The sequence below is a fragment of the Heteronotia binoei genome, chromosome 10, assembly GCF_032191835.1.
Source record: "Heteronotia binoei isolate CCM8104 ecotype False Entrance Well chromosome 10, APGP_CSIRO_Hbin_v1, whole genome shotgun sequence".
Classification (NCBI taxonomy): Eukaryota; Metazoa; Chordata; class Lepidosauria; order Squamata; family Gekkonidae; genus Heteronotia; species Heteronotia binoei.
Window position 1 is genome coordinate 98,727,169 of NC_083232.1, and position 20,418 is coordinate 98,747,586.

The 20,418-nt window shown below is 43.5% G+C and overlaps 1 protein-coding gene across 1 annotated transcript in view; it reads left to right on the forward strand.

Annotated features, from left to right (window-relative positions):
- TMEM245 (transmembrane protein 245) overlaps positions 1–20,418 on the forward strand; it is a 71,434-nt gene that overhangs the window by 11,162 nt on the left and 39,854 nt on the right. The window contains exons 5-6 of the mRNA XM_060247828.1: positions 47–253; positions 3,576–3,745. Coding sequence (XP_060103811.1) covers positions 47–253; positions 3,576–3,745 — 377 coding nt within the window. The remainder of the gene's footprint in view (positions 1–46; positions 254–3,575; positions 3,746–20,418) is intronic.

Here is a 20,418-nt window from a genome sequence, read left to right on the forward strand (position 1 = left end):
ATTATTATTATTATTATTATTAAGAGAGAATATGTTCTCTTTCTAGGAACCCCAGAGAGTGGCGATTCTGCTTCGTCAGCTTCTTCCCCTTCTCCATCCCCTGCGAATGGCAGGCAGAGACCGGAGATTGGAGCTCTTCTAAGGAAGAAGAAGACCAGCGACATCTACTTCGTCCTGCTTATGTGGGCCATTGTGATCGTCCAGATCTGGTCAAATCTCTGGATCGTTCAGTTGCTGCCTGTTCCTATTGCAGGTTATTCATGATTCTCTTACTTGTGTTCTCATTCAGAGTGAAAACATTTTATGTGTTTTAACTGAATTCTTTTATAATTTTAAATGTTTTCATTTTTTTTCAAATATTTTATATTATTATGGTTCCCTGGGGAACCAGATTAGGTGGAAAGGTGGTATACAGATAAATAAAATAGATAACAAAGTTGCAGTAGATAAGGAAGGTTTTTAAAAGTAAAGTTAAGGAGAATGAAGTGGGTCTTAAAAGCTTAAACTTGGATTATCTGGGAGAAAACCGGAACTTCCTGCAGTGTGTTTTGATTATTGTCCGGGAATTGGAATTTTGTTATGTGTTTGATTTATAGCCCCCTCTCCCGTGTACAACAGGGCTCAGAGCAGGTGGTAACAGTATTCATATAAACCACACTCACAACTTTAAAGCTAGTTAAAAAACTTTTACAATACTACTGGCAACCAGTTAATTTGGCTGAGGGGCTGGAGGCTGTGAAGGCTGAAACAGAGCCAGCTGAGACGAAATCCATCTAAGGCAGAGGTTCTCTGGCTTGGGAGGGGGGGGTGGATCCAGGACTGGGGTGCCAACTCTTGGCCCTAACACCAGTGCTGATTGTCCAGCCTCGGTGTGTTTCTGGATGCCTCCTTATTGATGGAGGCCCAGATCACAAATGTTGCTAGATTGGCATTTTTTTCAGCTATGCCAGGTGAGGCAACTGGCCCCCTTCCTATCTCACTCTGACCTAGCCACTGGAACCCATGCAATGGTCACCTCTAGGCTAGACTGCTGTAACTTGCTCTGTGCAGGGCTACCCTTGAGACTGACCAGGAAACTATAACTGGCCCAGAATGCAGCAGCACAGGTTCTTACTTGGAACCCCATGGACAGCGTACATCCAACTAATGCTCCATCAGCTACACTGGCTCCAGGTTGAATGCCCGATCAAGTTCAAGAAGAAGAAGATATTGGATTTATATCCCGCCCTCCACTCCGAAGAGTCTCAGAGCGGCTCACAATCTCCTTTCCCTTCCTCCCCCACAACAGACACCCTGTGAGGTAGATGAAGATATTGGATTTATATCCCACCCTCCACTCTGAAGAGTCTCAGAGTGGCTCACAATCTCCTTTACCTTCCTCCCCCACAACAGACACCCTGTGAGGTGGGTGGGGCTGAGAGGATTCTCCCAGCAGCTGCCCTTTCAAGGACAACCTCTGCCAGAGCTATGGCTGACCCAAGGCCATGCCAGCAGGTGCAAGTGGAGGAGTGGGGAATCAAACCCGGTTCTCCCAGATAAGAGTCCGCACACTTCACCATTACACCAAACTGGCTCAAGGTTCTGGTACTAACTTTCAACACCCTCAACAGTCTAGGACCCGTATCTATGGTGCTCCATGGCACAACATCCCAGGTGCTTGGCATGCAAAACTTCCCAAGTTCAATCCCTGACATTTCCAGGAGAAAGGAATGAGGTAGCTAGGGATGTGATAGCAGTTGATGTGAAAGATCTCAGCCTGGAGAGCTTCTTCCAGTCTGAGTAAATGGTACTGATCTTGATCGACCCATGTTTTGATTCAGTATAAGGCAGCTTGATGTGTATGTTAAAGTGGCTGTTTGGGTGCTTGACCTGGTACTGTCAAGATGCTTGGGTTAATTTGAAGTGAAAAGGCATGATATACCGTAAATCTTGGTAAGTCTTATATCCATCACAACACTCAGAGGGAGGGAGGAGCCAGGCTGCTCATGATGTCACACTGCTGTGGCATTACCAGCGAGTTCCCACTGATCCCTAGAAAGGTATGACATCATTTCCAGAGCTGACCCAGAAAGGACACCATGCCATTGCTGCGAGCCTCCTCAGTGGTGGCAGGATTCAGCAGCTTGCAGAAAAGCAAGCCTGTCCCAGTCCACCTTTAATTTTCTATATCTTAAAAAACAAATTGGGTTTTCTTCGACTTTATTTTTATCCCTGGCAAGCTTGCAGGCTGTGTACTGGGATTACAGCCTTCATCATGCAGTTGGAAACTCTCACTGGCCAAGCCAGTAGCCAAAGTTCTCTGGATTTTGTGATACCTTTGGGACACAAAGTGCTGCATGTCGCCTCTGTTGAGGGTATTGTAACTTCGGGTGTTTGTATGAAGTCTGTGGGCGTTTTCGCACTGACCTTAATCGGCAGCGACGTCCCTCTTCACCGCGCAGGATCTGTGCGGATTTCGCACCAATTGCTGCGGAGCACCCGGAAGAGCCGCAAAGTCCCGCAGCTTTTGCGACGCAAATGGAAACCGCCAAAAACCAGTTTCCATTTGCGCCGCAAAAGCCTCGGTGCTCCGCAGCAATTGGTGCGAAATCCGCGCAGATGCTGCGCGGTGAAGAGGGACGTCGCTGCCGATTAAGGTCAGTGCGAAAACGCCCTGTGTTTAGTTTAAAAGCAGCTGCCAGATCTAATATTTGGAAATTTTAAATTCACATCAGTGTTATAGATGAAGTCTAATATATCCGAACTGCAGCGATTCTCTGTTATAAAGGATGAGCACATGTCTTGTATCTGTTGGTGCACTTTTGCAAAATTGTTCAGTTTTTGCTTTGCACTTTCCTGGGACACCCCCCCCGCCCCCAGCCATCACATCTTGACTCTTATCCTGATTGCTTCTAACTGTGAGCAAAGTCACAGTAAAACTTTTGGCTGCATATTCACAGACAGAGAAGTCCTGTCAGTACAACTGCTGTTTTACTTGATTTCCCACTCCTGCTACAAATTGGAAGCGAGATAAAATTTTAGACTGTACCTGCCTGCCCAGGATGCCACTCACTTGACTTCTTGTTGAGCTGTTTTCACTCATTCTAGACAAGTCAGCACATTCACGTAAATATCCACCTCTGTATAATTTTTACACCCATTTCCCAGCAACATCTGAACTTCGTGTTGAATATCTTCTGGGTGACACCTTGTGAGCAAATGCTGTTTCACTTAATGAAACTGAGGCTGCTGGATTCCAGTAATAAATCCTGCTTTATTACATGCTTAGAAAACTGTTTCCCTCAGTGCCAGATGTAGTAAACATTGAATATAATCTAACAAGCAAATATGAAATACTTTGAATTCCTAGTGGGGGAGATAAATGAAGCATGTGCTTGGTTAGCTCTTCCATTGAAATTGTGTGTGTGTGTAAAAAAACCTTTTGTTTCAGGGTAGCAAAACTGTTTTCAACCTGTGATATGACTCAGTGTGTTTGGGGAGGGAGGGAGGAGAAACAGCCACCATTTTAACTTACTTCACTGTAGAGCAGATCATTTCCCACCGTTCTTACTTCCTCTGTTCTCGATTGAGTGCAGTGTGGATTATCAAGAACCTTGTGGTCCACTTTGGAGTAGTGAAATTCCTGGTGATTCACTGCAGCGGCTGGTGGCACGTCTTCGAAGGCTTTGTGAGAGAACGGCAAGAGGCGCTTGCACCACGGCCAATCAAGGGGCTTGGGAGAGTCATCCTCAAACTTGACAGTAAGGTATTTGAAGTTATTTTGTTTAACTGCGCCAACAAAACACTCTTTGTCTCTCTTCCTGTGTATGTCTGTGTTTATCAAATCTGTATCTCAGTGTCCTGTTCACTGTAAATGAAGAGTCTGCGGCGAATGGACATATGAAGCTGCCTTATACTGACTCTGACCTTTGGGTCCATCAAAGTCAGTATTGTCTACTCAGACTGGCAGCGGCTCTCCAGAGTCTCAAGCTGAGGTTTTTCACACGTATTTGGCTGGACCCTTTTTAGTTGGAGATGCCAGGGATTGAAGCTGTATGGGATTGAATGTACGCATGTAATTCAAATCCTGATTATACTCACAATAATCGGGCTTCAGGCTATAAAAGTTACTCTGCCCATTCAGTTTTCAGCGTCATTAATCGATACACCGTCAGTATATAGTCGTCACCAGTCAGGGCCTGATAAGGGCTAAACCGGAATAGACCCAAACGATTATTTATGTAACCAGACTGTATTTCACCCTAAATTATTTATGTAATCAGACCACATTTTACTGTAATGGCTCAGAAAAATAGTTCCTATTAAAATGGCTATAGTGTTTGATTCCAGTAAAAAAAAAAGAGCAATATTAAAGCACTAGCTGGGAAGAATTCCATACATTTTCAGTTTGTTGCACTCTGGGCTTACGAAGAAATTTTGTTTTGGTTTTTTGCCCTTGGGGGGGAGGCTCCCAGTGATCTCCCATCCAGTGAACCAGATCCCTCATTGCTTTGTTTTACCACTTATGCAGCATCAGAGGCCTGCTGGGTTCCACTGTGCCCTTTCCAGGGGCTGGGGGGCAGTGAGCAGGATGTGAGCCTGCTGTTTGCAAGATGCAGCCCACTGTAACAAATTGTTAACGGTAACCCACCTAACAGAGGAAGACATGGTTGTCTCAGATATTTGGCCATCTCAGACAAGGCATTTTGTTTCTCTGCCCCACCTCATTTAGATCCTGAATAGCACAGTGTGGATTCATGGAAAGTAGCCAGCCATTTCCTTCATAATTGAAATGCAGGAACATTTGTGCCCTGCAGGAATTACTGTTTTTCTGTTATTCCTCTGTAAATTTATTAAGATTATTTTGATTGCTGTATTCTTCTAATTCTATTTTCTGAACTTGCTTCTCTTCATATAATTTTTTATAAAACTGCTCCACAATTTGAGATATTTTTTGTTTTTGACTTTTTTCTTCACCATTCTCATCTTTCAATGACGTAATTTTTCTTTTGGCCTTCTCTTTTCTAATCTTATAAGCTAACCACCTTCCCGGTTTGTTAGCATATTTGAAAAAATTTTGTCTATTGTATCTCAGTTTAATCTCCATCTTTTCCATAAGGACTAGATTCAATTTATGTTGCATTTCTTTCACTTTCTTTCGAAATTCACCTTTTGTTGGTTGTTTTTTAAGATTCCTTTTGGCTTCTCCAGCCTGTGATATTAGGTTTTTAAAGTTTTCAGATCTCTCTTTTCTTTTCTTGCTACTATATCTAATTGCAAGACCCCTATAATAAGCCTTAGCAGTGTCGCAGACTACCTGCATTTTCACTTCTTGTGTTTTATTTTGTTTGAAGAAGTACTCCATTTCAATCTTGGAGTCTTTAAGAAATGTGTCATCTTTCAAAATAGAAATGTTTAAATTCCATACTTTTCTCTTCCATGGACCTTTTAACTTTATCATTACAGGACTGTGATCTGAAATAACTCTTGTTTGAACTTCTGTGTCAACTAAATCTTTAATCAGGCTTGCTGAAAGCCAGCACATGTCAATTCTTGCAGCAAATTGTTAACGGTAACCTACCTAACAGAGGAAGACGTGGTTGTCTCAGATATTTGGCCATCTCAGACGAGGCATTTTGTTTCTCTACCCCACCTCAGTTAGATCCTGAATAGCACAGTGTGGATTCATGCAAAGTAGCCAGCCATTTCCTGCATAATTAAAATGCAGGAACATTTGTGCCCTGCAGGAATTACTGTTTTTCTGCAGGGCATGTAAGGTGGAGATGTTCTGCCAGGCCTTTGGTTGAGGGCAGTGACAGAACAGCACATGATCTGGCACTCTTGCCCTCCCCATCCCCCCCTTAACATCCCCCCCCCGCCCTCAGTGGCTCCTGGATACAATTTTTTTCTTAGAATATGCATTTTTTCTTGTATATCATTGCTTTTAGAATTTCTGGTTTTAACTTGTATTTACTTTGTTTTACTCTTGTCGTTACCCACCCTGAGCCCCACTTGCAGAGAAGGGTGACCTGTGAAGTCTAATTTATAAATAAAATAAAGTGAGTCAGTGTTATCCCCATACTGCAGATGTGAGTTAATGGAGAGCCATTTGCCCACAGTCTGTTGGATGTTTGAGATTTGAATCCGGGTGTCTTTCCCCATGCGTCACATGCAGCCGCTGCAGCATGCCAGCTTTCTAGATCATCAGTGTCCCACCACCGTGGACAGCTGCTAAGTGAAGAAGAAGATATTGGATTTATATCCTGCCCTATACTCTGAATCTCAGAGTGGTCACAAACTCCTTTACCTCCCCCCCCCCCCAACAAAAGACACCCTGTGAGGTAGGTGGGGCTGAGAGAGCTCTCCCAGAAGCTGCCCTTTCAAGGAGAGCTCTGGCTGACCCAAGGCCATTCCAGCAGCTGCAAATGGAGGAGTGGGGAATCAAACCTGGTCTCCCTGATAAGAGAGCTCTGGCTGACCCAAGGCCATTCCAGCAGGTGCAAGTGGAGAAGTGGGGAATCAAACCCCGTTCTCCCAGATAAGAGAGCTATGGCTGACCCAAGGCCATTCCAGCAGCTGCAAGTGGAGGAGTGGGGAATCAAACCGGGTTCTCCCAGATAAGAGAGCTATGGCTGACCCAAGGCCATTCCAGCAGGTGCAAGTGGAGGAGTGGAGAATCAAACCCCATTCTCCCAGATAAGAGAGCTATGGCTGACCCAAGGCCATTCCAGCAGGTGCAAGTGGAGAAGTGGGGAATCAAACCCGGTTCTCCCAGATAAGAGAGCTATGGCTGACCCAAGGCCATTCCAGCAGGTGCAAGTGGAGGAGTGGGGAATCAAATCCGGTTCACCCAGATAAGAGAGCTATGGCTGACCCAAGGCCATTCCAGCAGGTGCAAGTGGAGAAGTGGGGAATCAAACCCGGTTCTCCCAGATAAGAGAGCTATGGCTGACCCAAGGCCATTCCAGCAGCTGCAAGTGGAGGAGTGGGGAATCAAACCCGGTTCTCCCAGATAAGAGAGCTCTGGCTGACCCAAGGACATTCCAGCAGGTGCAAGTGGAGGAGTGGAGAATCAAATCCCGTTCTCCCAGATAAGAGTCTGATCCAGATAAGAGTCCCATCAACTGAATACAATCAGGAAATGTGTATACAGCTTCTTCTTTTCCCCTTCACCTCCACACAGTAGAAAAGAGCAAGAGTTCCAAAGCACTTTAAAATTAGCAAAATTTGTGGCAGGGAATGAGCTTTCTTGAGTCACCGCTCACTTCTTCAGATACTTCAGTGACTCACGAAAGTTCGTCCCCTGTCACAAATTTTGTTAGTTTTAAGATTATATTGGACTCACGCTCTTTTCTATTTAATTTGCATTTAAGCTGAGAGAGAGAAAACTATTTGCATAATGTTTGATGCCAGTTCTTCTATCTGAATTTGAATGGCTTGGAGATTAAAACCTTTGGTGTCTCTCACTCCATCTTCAAGATGTGTCTCAAAAGCAGAGGGTGATCAGGAGAGCTGGGGAAGGCTCAGTCTTGTTCCTGTTGTGAGCTGCAGCTTTCAGAGGCTGCCAGCCGTGAGGAGGGAAACGGGGGCAGTTGGCAGGTGCCCCCTGCTGCTGGCGAAGCCCCAAGCAATTACTGCTGTGGCACAGTGAGAGAAAGGTATTTATTATTTAAATCATTTATTTACCTTATGGAGTTCAAGGCAGCTTGCAAGCATAGCTAAAATACAGCAAATAAAATGCATTAAAATATAAAACCTACATTTTAAAATTACCAAGGACTGTTACTAAACTTAACCAAATGCACTCCTAAATAAAAACCATTTTTGCCTGCTTCCTAAAGATCAAAAGGCACACCTGCTTGAGGAGGTTGTTCCAGAATCATGGGACTGCCACCAAAAAGGCCGTCTCTTCTGTACCCACTGGACAAGCTTCTTTGGTTGGTGGGACAGTCAGGAGGACCTCTCCTTGTGATCTTCATTCCTGAGTAGGGACATATGGGAGAAGATGGTCTTTCAGATATCCCAGTCCCCAGTCATGTAGGACTTTAAATGGCCAGGGAGGAAGGGGGAGAGGAGAGCATTCCTGTGTGCTCAGAATCCCTTCTCCTGCTGCAGAAGCCAGCCAAATTTGGTAATAGTTAAGCTGTTGTCCCTTTTAGCCTTTGACCTAAAGGCCAGCATCCTGTTCAACAGCAGGTTTTCTGTGTCTGCAGTACAGGGTCCCTGTGTCCAAGCTATAATCCGTTCCTTAAAACAAGGCATAATTTAACCCCATCTGTAAAATACTATTGCCTAATATCATGATAATGTGGAAATTTTTTCATTGCTCATTCAGATCATGCTATACTAGATTAGTATTCAGTATTTAATGTGGAGTATAGATACGGGCTCACTCATTCCAAAGTGTGTTTGTTCAGGGTTCTCACTGTCAATAAAGTTCCTGCTGCTGCAGATGTCAATCCGAATTGCAGTCTTAGCACCCAGAGACGTAGAGGGGAGAGAGACTGTCTCTAGAGGGAAGATTCAGCTTAGCATTTATCTTGGGCACTTGAGTAGAAAAAACAAGAGGATTATGAAAGGTATATATTAGATTTACTGGTGTAGATCACTGTGGCGTGCGTTGAAACCTTAGATGTTTGCTTAAAGATGAGCAATGTGGTAGAAATTGTCTCTGGAGCCACCTTGTGATGTATAAGTAGCCATTTGTGCACAAATAATCTTGTGTGAATGTTTACACTTCTTAAGATGCTGGTGGGCAATTCTGCATGTCTTCACTGGCTTTTTTAACATATAAAAACTCACAGTAGCTGGGACTGTTACGGTATCATTTGGAGACGTTACCTGTTTTATTAGACCTATCATACTTTTAGCTGCGAAATTTGATGTATCTGTGATAGATTTTCACAGCCATTCCATTGGAGTATACCTTTTTATACCTTTTAGTAATCAGCACAGAACTAATAAGAAGCAGTATGAGGTAGAGAGAGAGAGTGGTTAGAAAGTGTACAGTTTATGAAGTGTAGTACGTTACTATAACAAGAAGAGTAAATACATGTACTAAACAGTGAGTGCCTTTCCCATTCTAGTTCGCTAATATTGTGGAGCCACAGAAGAGTTCTACCATGGCAATACCCAAAATATTCATTGCAAATCCAGGCATTTTGTATCATCGGTCTGAAATTTGTTGCAAATGATCTACCATACAATTGCTGTCATCTTCTCATTTAAACTGGCTGATTTACAGCAGCTCTGAATATTTGCTTTGAGCATTCAGGGCTATAGAACTTAAACGGATATTATGCACAAGAAGAAGACGATGACATTGGATTTATATTCCGCCCTCCCCTCAGAGTCTCAGAGCAGCTCACAATCTCCTTTCTCTTCCTCCCCCACGATAAACACCCTGTGAGGTGGGTGGAGCTGATTTGTTAGTTGCTCTCAATTTGTTAGTTGCTCTCAGAAGCTGCCCTTTCAAGGACAAGCTCTGCCAGAGCTATGGCTAACCCAAGTGACTTTTAGTATCTCATTTTTCTTGTGAAATCTTGTCAAGTCTGAAGTGCTCGTCTGGAGATGAGGAAAGCAGCCGGGGCTGCCAGAAAGAACCTCTTTGGGCACTTGCTTTTGGAGGGATTTTTTTGTTAGTTGCTTGTTGTGCAAAGAACTGAAAACAAGCTTTTAAAAAAGACTCTCCTGCAGAGCACCAACATTTCACTGCTGCTCGTGTGGCATGGTTGCCCACCTCCGTGGTCTCTTGTCTGGCTTCAGGGGGCCCACAGAGGCTGTCTAGTTGCCTGCCCTTCCTGCTCCCCTCTTGGGTACGCATGAATCTGCTTTCTACTAAATCAGACCACTGGTTCACCGGGGCCAGTATTGTCCACTGAGACTGGCAGCAGCTCTCCAGGGTCCTCTGTATAAGGTCTTGCACATCACCTACTACTTGCTCATTTTAAGTGGTGATGCTGGAGTTCGAAGCTGGGACCTTCTGCTTGCCGAGCAGGTGCTCTGCCACTGAGCCACATAGCAAGTGCTGGTCTAGGCGGCTTATGGGGCACTGGCAGAGATGTTCAGTCTGGCTGCTGTGGAGTCTGCCACTATCCCACAGAGGACTGGATGCTTTGGGTGGTATCAGATCTGTTGGGGTGGGGGGAGGCAACCATGGGGCAGGTGTGGGGTTGCCAGCTCTCATTTGGGAAATTCCTGGAAATTTGGTGAAGGAGCCTGGGAAGGACAGTACCTCAGTGGGGTACAGAGCTGTAGATGCCACACTCCAGAGTGCCCATTTGCTCCAGGGAAACTGATCTCTGCAATCTGGAGATGAGATGTAATTCCAGGTGACCCTGGAGGCTGGCATTCCTGGGCAGATGAGAGAGGAGGCTAGGACAAGGGGAATATGATGTCTGTCCTTCTCTCCCCCTACTTCTCCACTAGTTTGGTATTCAGAGTCTATATATTATGGTGGAAGGTGAATTTCTACTTTGCTATTATAGGTTTTGAGTAATTTCCATTTTTCCAGACAAGAGAATGTCCTAGAATTTTAAACAAATACATCCAGCAAGTGGAAATATTCCTCTGGGTTAAATAAGCATGGAGATCAGTAAGTAAAAGTAAACCTCAACTTCCATGCATGATAAACATTGAAGATGCTGCACAGCCTTGCATACATTGTGGATGTTCAAGTCAGGGTGTGTGAGACTCCACCTTGGACTTTCAGCTCCGTATTAAGTGCAGGGGATAAATCTGAGAAGATATGTGAAAATAGCTAGGAGAGTTGCTGAGGAATCCTGCAATTCTCATAGGACTGGGCCCATGCCTACGATGTTGTGGTCTCTAGAACAGGAATGTCAAACTTACGACCCATGGGTCTTGGCTTCAACTGAAAGCTCTTCTGGGCTTGCAAAACTGCAAAGAAAATGCAGAATGGATTTTCTATTAAGGTCTCTGCTTCTGCTATTCCCTGGGACTGTCATTTCACTTTGGGGACTGTTATTCCAGTCCCAGAGTAGTCTATCTGGGCCCAGAGACCTTAATGGAAAATCCATTCCACGTTTTCCTTGAACTTTGCCTGGCCTTCCTGCTCCCCTCCTGACGTCTACTTCAGTGTGTTTCAATGGAGTGGAATTCAAGTAATTTCACGTTCCAATGGTTCTTTAGCCAGTTGAAGCTGTTGCTTTCTGGAGTTGTCTCCTTGCAAATAAAAAGTTGATGCTTTGAGCCAGCTTGTTTCTGTTGAATGGACCTGAGAACTGGTGCCTGTGAGTACATATGAAGCTGCCTTAGACCGAATCAGACCCTCAGTCCGTCAAAATCAGTATTGTCTACTCAGACTGGCAGTGGCTCTCCAGGGTCTCAAGCTGAGGTTTTTCACACCTATTTACTCTAACCTGGGAACCCAGAGCCAAAGGGGGATGTTACACTGGAGAGCCATTGCCAATTTGAGTAGACCCAGGGTGGGTGGGGAGGAGGAGAAGCTTGCAATACCCAGCCATTTTGTTTCCCTAGGCTTAGAGCATTTTATATTTTTAGTTTTGCTGTGACCCTTGTGCTTTTTCTTTGTTGTATTTTAAAACAAATCAGCATGTTTGTATTTTAAGTAAAAAAATTAATATTTTAAATTGTGTTTGTATTCTTTATAAAGTTTATATCTCTGCTACGTGGCATTACTTTTTATGACATACATGGCCCGGCCCCATGTCAGTTCTGACCCTCATAACAAATGTTTGACACCCCCACGCTGGAAGTTTCTAAATCAAAGCTCTGCACGGCCGAAATGTTCCATTTTTATGAATGCACAGATGAGCATTAGAAGATCACAGTTCTAGGTTGCAAGGAAAACAACCTGCTTCAGCCTACATTGCTCCTCACAGAGGTTTCCACATTAGCATAAGAAATAATTGTGACCAGCCATAGGCCAGTCAAAAGGCCAGCGAAAGCGACATGAAACGGTGCAAGCATTTGAGCTCACCAGAAGTTCTTCATCAGATATTTACGAAATAAAAACATTTATGGAGAGGAGGAAACAAACACACGGGTGCCCCTCGTGAACTTTTAAACATTTTTTGAGAATTCTTTTTCCATGAAGAAGTTCTGGAGCTCTGTGTTACCCCAGAAAAAAGCCCTGAACGGAAGGAGCACAGTAATTCATTTTGATGCGTGCGAGAAGATATCAAAGGTCTTTGAGATGTTGAGTGCACAAAATAAGCAATTGGGAATGGAAAAGGAGAAATAGGGGCTTGCCCCATTTGTCTGCTCCCGTCAGATTACTCGCTCCAGTAGACCAGTTGTGGTGTTACTGCTTTCTTATGGGGTTTACATCTGGTGCCTCCAGCCAGATACTAAGTAGGTGCATGGAGAAAGATACACTTGTCTTTCTGGACATTCAGTGCAGCTGCTGTCAGTGGGAAGCACCATGCCATTTGTGGCACATGGCAGAAAGGTGTTGGTGTGTGTGCACGCAGCAAATGTTTGAGAAAGCTGCAGCAGTTGAGCTGTTCTAGCCGAACTCAGGCCTCGCTGGAAGTCCAGCACAAAGTGTGGATGTTTGTAGCCTAATTTGGAAACCAGCTTGAAAAGCGACGTCGCAGAGTGCTTGGGGAGAAATTGCAGCTGCCTTTAAGATGTTGTCACTAGTGGTTCTTGTCCAGTTTTCCTTTCAGGCTCATCTCACTTCTATCAAAATAGCTTTCTGTACTTTCCTGTTCAGCCCATGTGACTCCATGCAGTCAGCATCAGCATTATACTCAGTTGTTCAAGAAGTCCTTTCTCTGTGATCTGCTTGTGATCAGCATGCTCTGTTTGTTACAAAGGGTGAGGGGGTTGTGTGTCCATGTAGCTTGTTCATGGACTTCTCTTCCTGCTCTGGATTGACTGCACGTCACCCATTTCTCTCGCCTTTAAGGAGGTTGTTGTTCTTCAAGGTCTTCTGTAACCCTTCTCTTTGCAGGCCATCCAGTTTTCTCAGTCTGGCATGATCTCTTCCCTTTCACTTCCTACTCTCCCCAGGTTCTTGTGGTGGTCTAGCTATTGCCTTTTGTAGATCAACTTCTTTTGGGGCTGAGTGAAACAGAAGCTGTTTCTCTGCTAACAGGACTCGAGCATAGCATAGTGGTTTGAGTGTTGGACTATGATATGGGAGAGCCAGGTTCAAATTTCCGGGGTGTGCAATTTTTTTTCTTGGTATTTTTTGGCACAGGTCTGTTGGACCAGAAAAAAAATACTGGTATAGTATTCGGATCAGGGATTTTTTTTTTGAAAAATCTGATTTTTTTTCAGATCCAATAGACCAAAACAGGAAAACGCCAAGGGAAAAAAAAAGCAGTGGCCACTAAAAAGAGTTGCAAAGTCGCTAAAAACAGCTGAGAGGCGGCTCAGCTGGGACTCTTTTAGACAGTCCCTTTAATCCAAAAGAGCTCGCCAAGGAGCTGATTCTGCAGGGAGGGTTCTCCCCGCAGGCTTGGCTAGGCAGCCCGGTTTTCAGGGACTTTTTTTTCCAGTTCTGGAAAATATTTTGTTGTTCTTCAAGGTCTGTTCTGGAGCTTTCCAGTTCTGGATATATTTTGGGAAGCCAAAATATATCCAGAAAATACCAATAAGGTGGGGGGTTTTTTGTTATATTTTTGGTTCGGGCAGATCTGAATGCACACCTCTATTCGAATCCCCACACTACTATGGAAGCTTCTTGGGTGACCCAGGGACAGACACACTCTCTGGCAACTGGAAAACCTACTGAGGCATGAGGGGTTTGATTCTCAGGTTGTGGGATTCTGTGCCTGCCCTTTCATTCTTTGTTTGCTAAGGATTGCTGAGATCCACGTCCACTAGGGCTGGCTTCTCCGGTCTTAACTAGTGTGGGGATTCTGTGGTGGAAGGATGTGGTGCTCAGAGACCAGGGACAATGCAAACTCATGGACAAGGTCTGAGGAAAGTGTCACCCGATAAGAAACAGAATAAATGCCAGGTGCATTTGTAACATCATGCTTTTTATTGTTAATTGATTATTTAATTGTGCTTGCTGTGTTTAGAATGACAAACGAACCTTTACCAAGCCATCTTTAACCTTTACCAAGTAATCTTTAACCACTATAATTCCCTCCCCGTAGCACACTTTTAGGGCAGTCTAATGTAAGTTCCCTGCAGTAAGCAATCAAGGCCCTGACTTGGATGGCCCAGGTTGGTCGGATCTCGGAAGCTCAGCAAAGTTGGCCCGTATTAGTACTTGGAGGGGGGATCACCATGGAAGTCCAGGGTTGTTACGTAGAGGCAGGCAACGGCAAACCACCTCTGGAAGTCTCTTGCCTTGGAAACCTTCTGGGGTCAACAAAAGTCAGCTGCAGTTTGATGGCGCTTTCCACCTCTGAGCAATCTAGGAATCTATTCTGTTTTGGGGCTCACCTGTGTTCCAGGGTGGCATGTCGTGGTCCAAATAAGGTAGCAGCAGTAAAAACACTGTGGACTTTCTTTTTTTCCCCAATTTAAATTTTATTGAATTTTTTTAAACTTAACTGACATATTTATTTATTTATTTTTTGCATTTATATCCCGCCCTCCCCGCCGAAGCCGGCTCAGGGCGGCTAACAACAATTAAATAACAAACAGCAAAGCAGTGAGTAAACAAATTAAAATTGACAATCATTCACCAGTTAAACAGTTAAAACAATTTAAATTCGTTTAAAATAATTTAAAGAAATAACAAACATAACAAACACGGGGTTTCATTCCAAGCATTACAAACAATTAGTGTGTGAGATCAACGTATGTATTCATAAACCAACATTCAAACAAAGTTACAAAGGAAGTTACATATTAGTATATTGATGACTCCATCTTTATCAGATTTACATTCTAGGTTTCCTGAATAGTTAACGAAAAGCTAATACTCCTTAGTTTAATATCAGTGTTTAAAATACTGATAAGGGATAGAATAAACACATTTATGTAAACAAGCATATATTATAATCCGATAGATTTGGTGTAGAACATTTTTGGATTTAAGATAAACAATAACTGGATCCCAATAGTATTGCATATAGTTAGTTGTCGATAATAGTCTCTTAAAAAGAATACATTTTGAGTAATTTGAGACATAATGAAAGTTTCCCAAATCCTATCGTACCATGTCTCAAGTGTAAGTTTATCTGAATCTTTCCAACAGGAGCCAGTGGTATGTCTGATGGCTGCTAGTAGCTGAGAAATAAAATCTCTCTTGAATTTTAGCATTGAGATATCTGACTAGTGATCTAAAAGCAGAAATTTGAGTCTGAAAGGGATATTCACCCTTGTCCAGTCTACAATTCGAATCCTTGTTTAAAACAATGTTTTATTGGTAACATATGGTAATAAATCTATATCTTACATCTTTAAAAAAAAAACTTCTTTTATCTACCCCATATATTACTTTCTACCCACCCCTCCCCCCCGTTACTTGACCCCCGCCGGTGTTATTTACTTAAAATGCAAATATTTAAAGGTACCCTTAACTATTAAAACAAAAATTTATATTCTTCTTTTTAAAACTTAATCATTATCAAAGATTGTCCAATGTCCTTTTATTTTCCACTCTTTTTCTACATATCTTCTAAACTTTTTCCATTCCGTCTTAAAAACTTCTAAATCATAGTCTTTTAATATTCTTCTTAATTTGTCCATTTCACTCCATGTCATAACTTTCATAATCCAATCCCATTTCTGTGGTATTTCTCTGGTGCTCTGAAGAGTAGCAGTCACATAGTCTCTGAGTCAGTTTGCTGACTGTAATTATTATAATTTTTTTTTTTTAGCTAACGACTATAGTCAGACCTTAGCCCAAAAGACACTAGTGTCAACCAGTAATACGTTGGTACTTGGTAGTACAATGTGTGTGTGAACTTTCTTGAGATCATGCTGGTTTTTCTAGTTGGAAAAAAATAGCTTTCATGGTTTCTCCTACTTCCTTCCTGCTGTGCTGAGCTGAGTCCAGGATGGTTTCATTTCATTCCTTATCAAACTCTGTGTATGTTTTTTTCCCCCTTTTTCCCCTTTTGTGATTGCATTCTTCAATAACCCTTCACTGTCTTGTCTTTTTCTCTTCTCTGTTTTTCCACTTCCCCCTTCCCTTAGCTGTGGCATTGGCTTAATAAGAAGGTAAATGGCAGACAGACTGTGTGTTTCCAGTTCACAGATTGTTGTGCCCTTTTCTCAGCATGAAGGTGTCTGTCTCTTTCTGTTTTGGATTTGGGAGATTTTTTTGGTAACATGGTTTGCTCTTTGTTTATGTCACAACTCTTTTCTTCTTCCAGGTTATGATATAAGATACTGAAGGTCATTCTTTTTGGAAAAACCCTGGCCTATTCCATGAAATATCTCATGCAGGGAGACTAGAGGCTGCCTGATCACACTTAGTGATGGATGTTCAAATTTGGCTCCGGTTGAGAGTTTTAGTTCTGTTTAGTTTTCATTTGCATAGAATGCAAACATTGATCTTAATTTCACAGGCTCCCTTTTTATTTTTTTGGATGACTTCTGTGTTATAAAGCTATGCAAAATCTCTCTCAGCTCTGCATAAGAGTCACACGACGCAGAGCTGCATGTATTCATTTGAATGTTTGTTTCCTGCCTTTCCCTCCATTAACACAGCCCATGGCTTCCTTCCCTGCAAACTGCCCTCCCACATCATCATCATCCGAAAACATAGCCCTGGGAATACGCCATTAGCCAGTCAATGAGTCCTTGGCTGAGGACGGTGTCTTTCAGTGCTGTGACAGCTAATCGAGAATCTAGAGTGAGGATTGCCTTGTCTGCTCAAACATGTGGGCACTTTTGGGATTTTGAGGAAAAAGTAACACCGCCAGAAAATGGATGCCGTGAAAGGGGTTGTGTAGGGGCAACTTCCCAAAACGGGTTGTCCCTGCATTTGTTTCAATCTCCAAAGAAAGGGAAGGCTTTGCTTTCTGAATAGCCGCAGGGAGAAGTTTCCAAGCCCAAAGACCTAATAGACTGTAGTCAAGGCAGCGTGGTGTCCAGGATGTCTTTGCCACTAGTGCACCCACTCCAGGCTCTCCGTTTCAGCGTTCTTGTACATTCAGGACCATTTGATTATTATCCTCAAGAGACAAGTAGAGCCCTGGAGTCCGATGGCTACCACCCGAGGGATTGCTTGTCTAGAAAATGGATGAAGATGGGTTTTCAGGGGGTTTCATTTGTAGCTGGGGGAATGATAGAACAGTAGCTAGATAGAAAGAAGTGTGGCAGGGTAGATGAGCACGGGAAACCAGACTTTCCATCTGTATCAGACTGTGAATTTCCAAGCTCCTCTGTCCACAGTTCTAGTTGACTTGCACTGCCTTAATATTTGTAACGGTCAGCCTTGGGACAGTGCAGAGATAACCTTTCATCGTGTTCCAGAGGATTGAAATAATAGCAGAGAGACTGTGTGCTGTTTTCCTGTCCTGTGCCAATCCCCCAGCTGGCCTAGGCCATGGTTCTTTGTCGCTCTTGCACTGATAAACTGTCTGGAAGCTTCAGTGTATAAAGTGGAACGTCTATCTGGCAGGTAAAATGGAGAAATCCGAGAAAGTTGTTTATCAATAAGATCCAAAGGGGGTGTCCAACTTAGCATGAATCAAGTGCTGAACTTCCCACATCTTGGAAACTCAACTTGCTAGATTTAATTTTACGACCTTGGCTTGGATGACTTGTCTGCTTGATGAGCAGCCCTTCCCGTTTCTGCAGGCTCATCAGTATTGACTGCAAACTCTGACCTGAGACGAATTTGAACATTCATTCATGCATGTCCTACATGACGTTTTGTGTGCTCCTATTTTTTTGTAAGAGAATCTGCTCAGGTGTTCCCAAAACTATTTGTGTTGGTGCATGAACCAGCATGTGTGCAGAATCAATAAGGCTCTCTGTATGGTCTCCTTGTATGTCCAACTTTCATATTTCATACTGAGTTCTAGGCCCATAAGCAGTTGTTACAGAATGTAGCGTATTCGTTATCTGGGTGGTTTTAAAATCATAAATGAACTGATGAGAGTATCTGTCTACTGACATTGTAGTTTACAAACGCATTTTGTATTTTTGCTGCGAATACAAAGATACATTATATAGCACAATTTTTAAAAATCTCCTTTTAAAAACAATTTCAACTGGTTGTTTTCCTTAATTGAATGATCTTCTGTAGTTTATAGGCCTGGTTTCTCTTAACACTTTGCTGCAGTCGTGGCATCTACTTGCTGCTGTTGTTAATAACTGGGGTCAGTTGCTTGAATGTGAAACTAAAGCTCTAACAGCTCCGGGCACTTTTGGTGGGAGGGTGTGAAGATGGTGGTGAGGCCAGCATGGGAAAGGAAATAGGATACTGTGATTAATGGAAAGTAAAATAGTTCAGCTTACATTTTCTTCCAGCCCCTCATGTGTAAATTGCACCAGCTTAGATGCAGATCTCAAGATCAACAGAAAAGGTAAAGTTTGACCACTGAGCTGCTAGGGACTCTGTGTTTGAAAATCGAGATTTGGGCTTTGGGGAGCTTTAACTCTCAAAGCTGATCTCCACAGACACCCCCCCCCCCCACAAAAAATCTTGCTGATCAGAAACATTCCAAGTGTGTGAGTCCTTTGTTTTTAAATCTTGGATATCCTCCCAAAGTCTTGGCCTGTGGTCAGAGCACCTCAGAAAGCCACTGGTCATCCTGTGATGCCATCACCTTCTTGTTCCAGGGAGTGGAATCCTGGTGACAATCCCTTACAATGACTATCCCCTTTATAGCCCTTGGTAAAATAGATCTTAGCATGAAAGAGTCCTCCTGAGATAGTCATTTGTTCATGTACCAAGTTTTCAAGATGGCTCGGCCTTGTATATTTCTGTCAAAATGGTTTTATTGGCTTCAACTTGACCCATTGCTCAGGTGTAATTAATGCCCAGGAGGGCTATAAGAACTTATGAACATATGAAACTGCCTTACACTGAATCAGACCCTTGGTCCATCAAAGTCAGTATTGTCTTCTCAGACTGGCAGCGGCTCTCCAGGGTCTCAAGCTGAGGTTTTTCACGCCTATTTGCCTGGACCCTTTTTGGAGATGCTGGGGATCGAACCTATGCTCTACCACGGAGCCACTGTCCCTCCCCAAGAGAAAGAGGATCTGGTGGAATGGCATTTTGGAAAAGATGAACCATAATTTATAACAGGAGGGCGGCCCACTCATAGGCTTCTTCAGTAGAGCTCCTCTCGATATCAGCTGAACAATTTCTAGGCATCTTTATTATTAACAGTAGATAACTAGGTTCACTGGAGCAGTGGTGTCGAACTCATTTTGTTATGAGGGCCGAATCTAACATAAATGAGACCTTGTCAGGCCGGGCCATTTAAGATTAGGTAGCAGAGATATAAATTTTATAAAGGACACAGGCAAACACAAAGATTTTTAAAAACCCACCTTAAAACATGCTTAAAACATTAGCACTCGTTGGTCTTAAAGGTGCTTTCTTTGTATTTCTCCCGTGGGATCCAGGGAACTGGGCAAAGAAGCTTTGGCTCTTTCCTTCCTTCCCCAGGGGACCAGGAGGGGGAGGAGCCTCAGCCAAGAGAAGGAAGAGAGGGCTGGCCCAGTAGCTCTTCTGTGTGATTGAGAGAGCCTGACAAAGCAAGCTCTGCCTCCCCACCTTCCTCCCCAAGGGAGGAGCCTCAGCCAATGGAGAAAATAGAGGCTTTGCTCTGTAGCTCCTGTGCAATTGAGCAATCCTGGCAAAGCAAGCTGTTATGCAGAAGGAAGCAAGAGAGAGGGAGAAGGGAACTTGTTGTTTGGGGGCCTGATAGGAGCCCTCCTGGGGCCTGATTCAGCCCCCAGGCTGGATGTTTGACACCCCTGCACTAGAGCTTCCCTTCAGTTTAGTGTTATTGACTAGCATCTGAATTCTGAGTGCTTTTTTATTCGTATTTTTCTTAGTACTCTCTGTGGAGTACGTAAATTATCATCACAAAACCTTGTGGGAAATATTTGACTGAGAGAGGGTGACCCAAGATCTCCCAGGGCATTTCATGACTGAGCAGGTGTTTGTTTCCTCTGGGGAAGGCCCAACACCTTGCATCCTGCCGTCTTTCTGAAGCTGACACCTAATGGCATAGATATCAAATGAGTTTTCTGTGTGCAAATCTTAAGAGAACTAACAAAAGCAACTGTTTTAGAGTAGCTCTTTGTTATCTTTCAAATAAGGTGTTCTTCCCATGTTGTAATACAGAAAGAACCCCGGGTGGAATTCTAGCAGGAGCTCCGTTGCGTGTTAAGCCACACATCTCTGATGTAGCCAATCCTCCAAGAGCTTACAGGGCTCTTTTTTGTAAGCTCTTAGAGGATTGGCTACATCAAGGGGGTGGGGCCTAATATGCAAAGGAGTTCCTGCTAGAATTCCACCCCTGGAAAGAACTATCACTGTGACTGTCTTAGTTGAGATAAAAAGGCGAGGGATCT